The following is a 12,500-nucleotide window of genomic DNA, read 5'->3' on the forward strand; positions in this document are numbered from 1 at the left end:
ACCCACCAATCTTGTGCTTTGGACCTGTGGACTAGAGCAGTTCCCGTTTTCTAATTCTTTGGTCACGATTCACGTCCATCCCCGAGACGTTTTCTGTTATTGAGAAGAAGAAGGAAAACGGACTGGTGGGAGGGTGGACTTCGTTGTTTTGTTTTTCAGTTCCTGTATTCATACTTTAGTCGTGAGTAAAAGAAAAAATCTCGGAATGAGAGAGACAAATTGTATAGCACAGTAACTCATCGTGTTTTTGAAAACATGTTTTACTGTTTTTTTATCGATTCCTTCTATATATCGATGCTTTCTACATAAATATTCTCTTTATTTTCACAATACCGAATTACCACAATTATTTTCAATTAATTAGAATAAAAAATGCAGATTTCAGAATGTTGCCATAATATCATTTACAGTATACTGATTATTACAAGACCGAGATGATCTATATTAGCGACTGACTCCTTTCTGAATCCCATCCACACTCTTAACTTATTAAATTGACCATACAAAAAAAGGTAATAATAATAATAAATCAGACCGGAATACTACCGGTTGGTGATTTGGCAGCTAGCGGAAAACTAGGCCTACATTTCCGCTACATAGGGGGCCAAACTGCGTTCTGTATGGCTCCTGTTGCCTAGCGGAAACCTGAGTCAGCGTAATTTCGCTAGACATCGTGCGATATTGTTTTGAAGTGGTTATAGCACATGTTCTGCCGTTGGTGTTTTTGGTGACAAGATCGTAAACAAAGATCGTGATTTTCCTTTTCATAATCGTGAGATATTCTTACACACACATACATACATACATACATACACACACACACACACACACACACACACACACACACACACACACACACACACACACACACACACACATATATATATATATATATATATATATATATATATATATATACATAGATATATATATATATATAGATATAGATATAGATATATATATATGTGTGTGTGTGTGTGTGTGTGTGTGTGTGTGTTAGTATGTAAGCATATATGTACACATGTATATATACAGCCACACCTACACGATCCCAGCCTAGACCCAGACAAAAAAAGAAAAAAAGTCTAGCACATTCTCACTCGACACCACACTCCACACCACACCACCATACGCCCGAGCACCGTTATAAAAAGTACACAGAGTCTGCGAAGGGAGCCGTGAGCGCATAATTGCTGTGTAAACTCTGGTAGTTACTTGGCCATGTCACGCACGGTTGGCAATGAGCACAGGTGGAGTGTCTCAGGGATGGTGTTGATAGTGAAACTTGTGGTGTGATTTTTGGAAGGAGGGGAGGGGTGGGGGGTGTGGTGCGTATGGTGGGGGAGGAGGGGGAGGGGTGGGGTGTGATGAGTAGGGTGGGGGAGGAGGGGGAGTGGTGGGGTGTGATGAGTAGGGTAGGGGTGTAGGAGGAGGGGTGGGGTATGATGCGTAAGTTGGGGTAGGGGTAGGGGGGGGTATGGTTCGTCAAGGTCTATATAAGGAACTTATATAGACCCTGTGATTCGTAGGGTTGGGGTGGAAGGGGAGGGGGGGGGAGGTATGATGCGTAGTGTGGGGGAGGGGGAGGAGGGGGGAGGTATGATGCGTAGTGTGGGGGAGGGGGGGTATTATGCTAGGGTGGGGGTGCAGGGGGAGGGGGGGAGGTATGATGCGTAGGGTGGGGGAGGGGGGGAGAGGGAATGGGATGGTTAGTTGGCTTTGTGGCCGGGAGATGGCGATAGTTTGTGTATCTGTGAATGTGTGCTTCCAAGATTTTTTTTTATTGTTTTGCCTTTCTTTTTTTTTTTCTTGTCTCATTTTTTTTTTTTTTTTTTTTGAGGAATTTTCTCTTATCTCCTCCTCTTCCTTCTCTCTCATTCTCCTCCTCCTTCTCTTCCTCTTCTACTTCCTCACCCTCATCCTTCCCTTTGTCCTGCTTCTTTTTCTCCTCATTCTCCCTTCCCTCTTCCTGTTTCTCCACATCCTCTTCCTCTTTCTCCTCCCCCCCCTTCTCTTCTTTCCTCTCATTACTATCTCCCATTTTCCTTATGCTATTTTTCATTCTTCCTCCTTCTTTGGCCTTGTCCACCATCTTCATTCTTCTTCAAATATATTAATACATTCATTCATCAACAATTCCAATCACAAACGAAACCAATTTTGGAATATCTTGGCGGAAAAAAACACACAACGTAGATTAGCGAGACCTGCTAAACAGAGCATACATCGCGGCACTTTATCGCTAAGTTGGCGACGAGGCGGTATAATTTCCTGAGGTCTTGGTGAACTGACAGAGCACAGACTGAGAGAAAATACAAATTGGAGTTTTATCTTTGTCTTTCTTTGTATATGTTTCTTCCTCTGTTTGTCATTCTTTCATTCTCTTTTTATTCTTATTTGTTCTTTTTTTTCTTCTCTCTCTCTCTCTCTCTCTCTCTCTCTCTCTCTCTCTCTCTCTCTCTCTCTCTCTCTCTCTCTCTCTCTCTCTCTCTCTCTCTCTCTCGCTCTCTCGCTCTCTCGCTCTCTCGCTCTCTCGCTCTCTCGCTCTCTCTCTCTCTTTCTTTCTTTCTCTCTCTCTTTCTTTCTTTCTCTCTCTCTTTGTCATTCAGTCTATTATCTATTACTTTTAGACGAATATATATATATATATATATATATATATATATATATATATATATATATATATATATATATATATATATATATATATATATATATATATACATTTATATATATATATATATATATATATATATATATATATATATATATAATATATATTCTGAAAAGCGTTATCAAAAAGATTTACCCATAGACGAAAAACGCCCTTTTTTATTGATATATTGGCTGGGCGTCTATATTTAATTACAAAGTGACTGCGCGATTCCTTTCACTCAACTGTGCCTCGCCATCTTGAATGCAATCTTTTGTATTGAGTGGATGGCTACTTTTATTTATCTATTTTTCATCTCTTCCTTATGCCCCCTTTCAGCTGTTATTTGTATCTTCATTTTTTTTACCACGCCGTTTTTGCACTTTTTTATACGTGTTGATTATAGTTAACATAACATAAATATACAAAAAGATATTCATATCATAAATATTCAGAGACTATTATACGGCATATGAGAACAAAAAAAAGAGAGAGAGAGAGAGAGAGAACAGTAACATGACGAAGCGAATAATAAACAAAAAAGAAAGAAAAAAGAAAAAAAAAATGATATGCAAATTTGGGGTTCATTGAAGAACGAGAAACAAAACATCAGAATCTGCCAACGTCACTCGCTCTCCTAGTAATCTCTTTATATCATTATCATCTTTTATCTTTCTTTTATTATTGTTATTATTGCATGACCGCGAGAAGTAGGGTACGTTTTCTGTCTCTTGTGTTGGAATTTTACGTGTCTTAGATTTTAGTCATTTTTTATTTCGAATTGTGTTGTGTATATTGGAAAATGGTGTGGGAGTTGTGAATTATTATGAACAATAAAATGGATTTGTTTATTAATTACGTTTCCTTTTCGTCTCCTGGAGAGAAATCTGTTTTTTCTTTTTTTCTTCTTCTTTTCCTTTCATGGAATTATGAATAGATATGGCAAATATATGCGTAAAGAATAAATAAAAAGATAAATGATAAAAACAGAGGAAAAGAGATGAATAAACAGGCAAATGAGACAGACAGATACACACACATACACACACAAGAAGATGCAAATAGACTGAAAGAGTGACAGACAGATAGACACCTACACACGCAAACAGAGACAGATGCAAATAGATGCATAGAGGGAGAAAGAAAAAACCGAGAGTAAGAGAGAGAGAGAAGGAGAAAGAGAAAGAGAAAGAGAGAGAAAGAAAAAACCGAGAGTAAGAGAGAGAGAGAAGGAGAAAGAGAAAGAGAAAGAGAGAGAAAGAAAAAACCGAGAGTAAGAGAGAGAGAGAAGGAGAAAGAGAAAGAGAAAGAGAGAGAAAGAAAAAACCGAGAGTAAGAGAGAGAGAGAGAAGAAGAAAGAGAAAGAGAGAGAGAGAGAGAGAGAGAGAGAGAGAGAGAGAGACAGACAGACAGACAGACCGAGAGAGAGAGAGGGAACAAAGAAAGAGAAAGCACTGATAAATAGAGAGAGACAGAGAGAAGGAGAGAGAGAAAGAGAGAGACAGAGGGAAACAATAAGAGACAGACAGACAGACACAGACAGACACAGCGAGAGAGGGTCCCCGCAGCGTGTCTTTCCACCGCGAGGATGTTCGAACACTGGATAACGCGGTATAACGGGTCCCTCGATCAGGGATTTGGGGCGTCGAGGGCTTCGGTCATTTCCCTGGAGGGCGATTCTCCTATTTGTCTGTCTGTCTGTCTGTTTGTCTGTCTGTTTCTCTCTCTCTTTCTCTTTCTCTTTCTCTTTCTCTTTCTCTCTCTCTCTCTCTATATATATATATATATATATATATATATATATATATATATATATATATATATATATATATATATATATATATATATGTATATATATATATGTATGTATGTATATATATGTATATATATACATATATATATATATATATATATATATATATATATATATATATATATATATATATATTCTGAAAACATGTGATCAAAAAGCCTTAACCATGGACGAAAAACGCCCTTTTCATTGATCTATTGGCTGGGTGTAATTTTTTAATTACTAAATGACCGTGCGCGATTCCTTTCCTTCAGCTGTGCCTTTTCATCTTGAATGCAAGATGAAAATGCTCTCTCTCTCTCTCTCTCTCTCTCTCTCTCTCTCTCTATATATATATATATATATATATATATATATATATATATATATATATATATATATATATATATATGTATATATATATATGTATGTATGTATATATATGTATATATATACATATATATATATATATATATATATATATATATATATATATATATATATATATATATATATATATATTCTAAAAACGCCCTTTTCATTGATATATTGGCTGGGTGTCAATTTGTAATTACAAAATGACCGTGAGCGATTCTTTTCCTTCAGCTGTGCCTTTTCATCTTGAATGCAAGATGAAAATGCTCTCTCTCTTTCTCTCTCTCTCTCTCTCTCTCTCTCTCTCTCTCTCTCTCTCTCTCTCTCTCTCTCTCTCTCTCTCTCTCTCTCCTTCTCCAAAACCTCTCTACAGTTCTTGGCCCTATGATTTCAAATGCAAATATATATCATATCATACGAAAAAAAGACAATGAATAAGATTGCTAAAGACCAGAGTGATAATACAGACCAACAAAACAATGAAACGAGGTAAAACAACAGGATAATAGTTTCCTACAACCCAAAATGTTATAACTGAGGTAGTTGTAACTGCGGTAGTCTAGCCTAATTTCTGGGCTCATTTTTTCTTTCTCCTCCTCTTCCTTTTCCTCTTCCTCTTCTTTTTCTTCTTCCTCTGCCTCTTCTTCTTTTTCTTCTTCTTCTTCTTCTCATTATTATTCCTCTTCTTCATCTTCCTCTCTCTTCATTTTTCTCTTCCTACTCTTCCTATTTCTCTTCTTCCTCCTCTCCTTCTCTTCTTCTTTTTCCTCCTTGTCCTCACCTTTCCCTCCTTTGACATCCACCCTTCCATCCCCCTTCTTCGATATCCCTTTCCTTTTTCCCTCCCTCAATACCTCCACCATTTCCTCTCCCCCATCACTCCCTCATCTCCTCCACCCTTTTCCTTCACTCAGTACCCCCACCTTCCTTCAAAATTTCCTCCGTTTCCCTTCTTTAATATCCCCTTTTTCTCCTCCCCCAACAGTCTCCTATCCTTCCCCTCCTTCCACGCCCATTTCCCTTCCCCTTCCCCAACACCTTTACCCCTGTCGCCTCTCCTCCCCTTCCCCTTCCCCAACACCTTTACCCCTTCCCTATCCCAACACCCCCACTCTTTCCCTTCCCTTCAAACCCCTCCTTCCTTTCCTCTCCCTAAACCCCCACACCCCTTCCCCTCCCACAATACCCTCTCCCCTTTCCCTCATCACCCCTCCCCTACCCCTCCCTCCACACCCCTCTCCCCACCATCACCAGAGACGGAAATGTGGCGGGGTACAGTTATAGACCTCAAGACACCCCCGCTGTATAGACTGCTGGAGGTGTGTGTGTGTTCAGTCCCCAGGGCAGGCTCTTGTAGTTAACGAGTCTATGGGTGTTTAACCTTTATTCAGGCCTGGTGGACAATTTACCTGAAGGAAGCCTGTTGGGAGAATTGGCCTAAAATGGATTTCGTTTTGGTTCGTGGGTTTAATGGGGTTTTGATTGATGTAATTTTTGCTGGATTGGGTTGACGTAATAGAGACATGATGATTATGATTTCAAGTTTATTCGATTAATGGAATTTTGAGTTATGGTGATTTTGCGAATATAATATCAAGGTGTAATATTCTTATTTGGGGTGAATATGATATACAGGGTGCCATTTTCTTATTAAGGGTATAGAGTTATATGAATGCAATTTAGTACATTACATTATTTCTATGAATATAATAAAATCATGTAAGTGTGATAGATGTAATATGTATTTATGAAAGAATAAAGATGTTAGATTATCCAACGATGGGATTATTCTTGCCTGGATAAATCTGTAGTTAGGCTTATGCTGTAACTCTAGTGTAAATATAGAACACTGCCTTGAGAGATGAATGGAACGGCAGGTAAGGTCAGCCTTTATTAATATAGGTTACTGATGTGCCATATTATCGTCCTCATTTTCATCTAATAAAAACACCTCTCCTATCTTATCAACAATCAACAATTTATCTCCAAACTAAGGGCTCACAAACCGGCAGACACGAACTCCTGTTTGAATACGAGACTCACACAAATAAGAAAAAAAAATACGTTTATTGTATACCGTTATGTTTTCCAGCTAACGACACACTTTGCTACCAGGATCAGCCATCGTGACAGGAACCTCGCAGTGTTAATGGTAGATACGCGAACTTACATGCAATATGATAGTAATTTCGAGTTGGTGTGGCAACGCTGTTTTCCTCCTGTCCATATGGCCTGAATTATTTGGGTGAGTGACGAGTAAATGAGTTTTGTGAGAAATTTACTCACTGATGGGTTATTCGTGTTTTGGTGAGGTGTATTCGGCTCTTGAGTGGATGAGAAAATGTATAAAATTATAATAATTTCATACATTGCTTGGGTATTCATAAGTGGAAAAAATATATATCATTTAGGTAAAATAACTTATTTTGCTTATTTCATCCTATCTCTCCTCATTATTATCATTATCATCATTATATTATGATCATTATCATCATCATTATCATATAACTAAAATAACTCAATTTATGTATTTCATTCTAAATATATGTAAAAAAAAGTAAATAAAATATTATCTAGCAAAGATAAGTCACTTTATGTATTGTTAAACCATATTCAACAATCTAATGTGATGAATTAATAACAAATTAATGATTGACTATCTAATAAATTACAAAAATATTCATTAATCAGATTATATTCATGATTCATTCCCAACAACGACATAAGCGATGAGTCAGATTAGGAACATGAATATATTCATCATATTTATTAATATCGTTATCAATGATGATATCATTATCATTATCATTAATGATATCATTATCATTAATGATATCATTATCATTAATGATATCATTATCATTAATGATATCATTATCATTAATGATATCATTATCATTAATGATATCATTATCATTAATGATATCATTATCATTATTACTCATCATCATCATTATCATCATCATCATCATATCATTATCATTACATCTATTATTACCATTGACGTCACTGTCATTATGATTATTTCATTACTATCATTATCATTATCATTATTACTGTTACTGATGCTACGAATAGTACTATTATTAATATTAACATTTTTTTTATTGCTGTTAGTATTATTATCATGACTATCATCATTATTACTAGCATTATCATTATCATATTCATTATTATCATTTATCAGTATCGAAGATAAAATACACGAACTAACAACAATAATCCCCAATAAATGATAAACCGATAAACAAATAATAGGTAAATAAACAAATTATAAATGTATATATAGATGTTTAGATACATATATAGATTTATAAATATATCACTGGATATTCATCGACTAATAAACGAAAATTCGTTTGATTCTGAAGGCGAAAAAAAATAGACATAGAAGTACCGCTGACTGGAGTACTCAGGCAGATGGTTCATAAAGCAAAGATATGCGAATGCGTGCGTCCGGAGATTTTAGGGAGATGTGAAGCGTGGATGGTAATGATGGGGGAGGAGGAGGAGAAGGAAGAAGATGGTCATGGTGAGTAGGAGGAGAAGGAAGCAGATGATGGGGAGAGGAGGAAGAAAAAAATGGTGAAGGTGAGGATGAATAATAATAATGATAAAAGAGCGTGGATGGTGATGATGGTGGGGGGGGGGGGAGGAGGAGGAAGAAGATGGTCATGGTGAGTAGGAGGAGAAGGAAGCAGATGATGGGGAGAGGAGGAAGAAAAAAATTGTGAAGGTGAGGATGAATAATAATGATAAAAGAGGAAGGATGATTTTGATTATGATGATAAAGAGGAAGTATCCAACGAGGGGAATGAGGAAAAAAAGAAGGGGAGGAGCAAGAAGAAACAGAAAGAAAAGGAACAATAAATAAGAAAAAACAAAAACAAAGGAGGAAGGAACAAGAAAATCGAAATTAGGCCTAGGTTAGGAGGAAGAACGGAAATCCCACCAACAATAACACGTTCAAGAACAGGAAGGAAAATACAAAGAATGGACAACACGAGAAAGGGAAAAAAACAAATAGAAGAGGAAGAATACCAAAATACGAAGAACAGAAGAGAAACGAAAAAAAAATTCGGCAAGAGGTTTAGGCGGAGACCGAACAGCCTCCGCATGTGGGTCACCTCTTCGCCGACTGAAGAGAGCGGCGGCGGTAGCGGTGGCAGCGGTTGTGGCGGCGGTAGCGGTGGTAGCGGTGGCAACAGTGGTGGCGGCGTCGGGGTGTATTGGGTGGCAGCGGCGACGGCGGTAATGGCGGCGGCATCGGGGTGTATGGGGTGGCGATAGAGGTAGTGGCTTCGGGGTGTGTGGGGTGGTGGCGGCGGCATCGGGTTGTATGGGGTGGCGGTAGTGGTGGCGGCATCGGGGTATATGGGGTGGCGGCGGCATCGGGTTGTATGGGGTGGCGGCTGCGGCGGCGGCGGTAGTGGTGGCGGTTTCGGCAGCGGGACGAAGAGGGTAGCGGCGGCGGCGGGACGAGCAGAAGCGAAGCGACCGAGAGCGACCAAGCCGATTCGGAAACACGCCCTCGCTGCCTGGCTCCGCCGCCCGCCCTCCCGAGCGTCAGTCCGCCGCCGCCCGCGTGACAACAAACACGGCGCAGGAAGAGCCAAAGAAGGCCGTGTGTGTGTTTTTGTGTGCGTTTCTAATTGCTTTGGTATTTTTGCTGAGCTTTTTAGAGTGTGTCGTTTTATGTTGGTTCTGTTGTGTTTGAGGAAATGTTTTTTTGTGTTTTTCTGTGGTTAATTGTGTCTTTCTTAGGTGTGTTATTATTGTTCGTTTTTTTTTGTTTGTTTGGTTAATCTTTTATGTTTTTTCGTGTGTTTGTTGCTAGGAAATTTAACGTGTAAAGAATGTTTCTTCGATTGTGTTGATGAGTCTCTTTTGTATGATATATATATATATATATATATATATATATATATATATATATATATATATATATATATATATATATATATATTATATATATATATATATATTGGGTTAATGTGTTTTTGCGAATTTTATGAATTGGCTCACTGGTGTTTGTAAACAACTATTCGAATTTGATTGTAATTTTCGATTACAATCGATTTTTTTTTTTTTTTTTTTTTTTTTTTTTGCTTGTCGCTAAATATCCTTCGAATTTCTTTTTTTTATCGGAAAGAAAAAAAAATATCCAGAAAGTAATTGTTTACGGAAGAAAAATGTGACAGGGAATTTGACATGCGTGACCTGGAGAGACACACCCATTGCCACCAATACACTGTCATCTCCCTTGCGTAGTTCTTGTCATAGACCATAGACAGAGACCATTTCTCTTGCTTTAGTTCTTGTCATTGACCATAGACCATTCACCTTCTGTTAGGTCTTGGCACAGACCACTGACCATACATTGGGAGTAAGCAATAACATTATACTTTATAACAAGGTCTAAGCAGGTTTATGGGTAGGTGCCATCCTTCAGTGCTCTTTCAATTAACCTTCTTCCCTTAATTAGCAAATTAGTGAAGAAATGAATCCACTTTGTTGGTTAATGACACGTAGTCACCCCCCCTCCCCCTCCCCCTCTAGTAAAAATCATCAACCAAGGTCCTATAATTAATCTTAATATTAACACTATGATCTTATTTTAGTTTGACCTTTTTTCCAGTGATAATCGTCAAAATCTATTTTTTTTCTCTTTCTCTTTGCAGTTTTTAGTAACGATCGTTCATATTTACTATTCTTATTCTTCTGTCTTTGAACATTTTCCAATTAAAATTGTCAATATTTATATTTTTCCTTCTCTTTGACACTTTTCTTTTTCTCTATATCTTTGGCCCTTTTCCAATTATTTTCGTAAATATTTTTTAAATCTCTCTTAAATCCTTTTTTTCATTAATAATCGTCTATATTTACAATTTATTTTATCTCTCTCTTTGATAATAATCCTCAATATTTTAATGCTTTTTTCTCTCTCTTTTTAAGATAGAGGAGGAGGTGAACTATAAGACAAGCTCACACGCAGACATGATGGGTCATCACGTGTTATTGGTCGTTTGGACGGTATGTATTATTTATTTTTTATTTGTTCCCCTTATTTCTTCTTCTTCTTTTTATCATCACTACCATCATCATCATTATTAACATTGTCATCATCATCATCATCATTATTATCATAGTCATCATCATCATTATCATTATCAATATCATCATTATCATTATCACCATCATTATAATTATCATCATCATTATTATCATCATCTTTATTATTGCTAGCAAAATCATAACTATTATCAGTAGTAGTAAGAGTAATAGTTGTAATAACAGTATAGTGATGAGATTATCATTATTGTTATTATTATTATAATTATTATGATGTTATCATTATTACCATCATCCTTAGTATCATTATAAATAAACACTATTATCATCATCATTATTATTACTGTCACTATTATCATTATCTTCATCACTACATGTAGTAGTGGCAGTACATTTATCATTGTTATCATCAACATTAACATAATCATCATCAACACTTTGTTCCTTTTTAGTATTACAAGTGATGGCTGATAGTATTATATTTTTTTATCATTATTATTATAATTTTAATTATCCTAACTTTTATTACAGTTCATTATTTTCCCATTATCATCATCAATATTGGCATCACTATTGTCATCACCATTATCGCCATCATTAGAATTATCATTATCATTAAAATTATCATCATCATTACCATCCTCATCATTATCATGATCATTATCTTTATCATGCTCTATCATCCTCATTCTCCTTATCACATCATTATATTTCTCCTTATCATCATTATCCTCACCATCATTATCATTAATATCGTTATCATAACCATCAACGTTGTTATCTTCATCCTTTTCCTTGTAGGATATTTGTTATCCTGCATGATAACAAATAGGAAAAAAAATCTACAGGAAATACAAAACTGTAATTTTAAATATGTCATCATTATCATCATCATCATCATTATCAAAATTATCATTATGATTATCATCATTATTATCATTATCATTATCATTGTAATTATCATTAGCATTATCATTATAAAAATTCCACAGAAAATACAAAACCTTGTGATTTTTACTATGTCTTTGTGGGTGAGACTCAAATCATCATTTGCAAAAAATAAAATTAATAATAATAATAATAATAATAATAATAATGAAAATAATAATGGTAATGATGATCATAATGACAGTATTAATGATAATGATAACAATGATAATGATAATAATAATAGTAATATTAATAATAACAATAATAATGATAAAAGTAAAAAAGATACATAGAAATAAAAAAGGGAAAAATAAAATTCTTCAAAGCATCGCATTTCATTTTTGTTGCTTTTTCTTCCATTTTTCCAGACAATTTTCCTGTTCTCCCACGCCTCGTCGGCTCTCGAGACCCTCGCAGCCGCCGAATCCAAAGCCGAGGCTGTTTTCCAGGACCTGGGAATCAGCCGAGAGGACTTCGACGGCGCGGTGACGGCCACGACACGAGCTCTCATCAGCGGAGACCTCGTCGACGCCATGACAGCCACGGCGAAAACTTTTAGTCTCGTTACCCACTCTAGCGCCGCGCGACAATATTCCTCCTCCTCCTTCGACCCCGTCATAGGATTCGCCCTCCTCGGGGGCATCATCGTCGCCGCCCTCGCCGCCTGGCTGGGCTACA

At 36.7% G+C, this 12,500-nt stretch overlaps 1 protein-coding gene across 1 annotated transcript in view; it reads left to right on the forward strand.

Moving 5' to 3' along the window:
- The first annotated feature begins 10,774 nt into the window (after window positions 1-10,774).
- The window catches only part of LOC138862267 (uncharacterized), a 2,352-nt gene continuing 626 nt past the window's right edge, over window positions 10,775-12,500 (forward strand). Inside the window, exons 1-2 of the mRNA XM_070123971.1 lie at window positions 10,775-10,853; window positions 12,191-12,500. The exon at window positions 12,191-12,500 is cut by the window's right edge and continues 626 nt beyond it. Coding sequence (XP_069980072.1) covers window positions 10,818-10,853; window positions 12,191-12,500 — 346 coding nt within the window. The 5' untranslated portion in view covers window positions 10,775-10,817. The remainder of the gene's footprint in view (window positions 10,854-12,190) is intronic.

The sequence above is a fragment of the Penaeus vannamei genome, chromosome 8 (assembly GCF_042767895.1).
Source record: "Penaeus vannamei isolate JL-2024 chromosome 8, ASM4276789v1, whole genome shotgun sequence".
NCBI classification, from domain to species: Eukaryota; Metazoa; Arthropoda; class Malacostraca; order Decapoda; family Penaeidae; genus Penaeus; species Penaeus vannamei.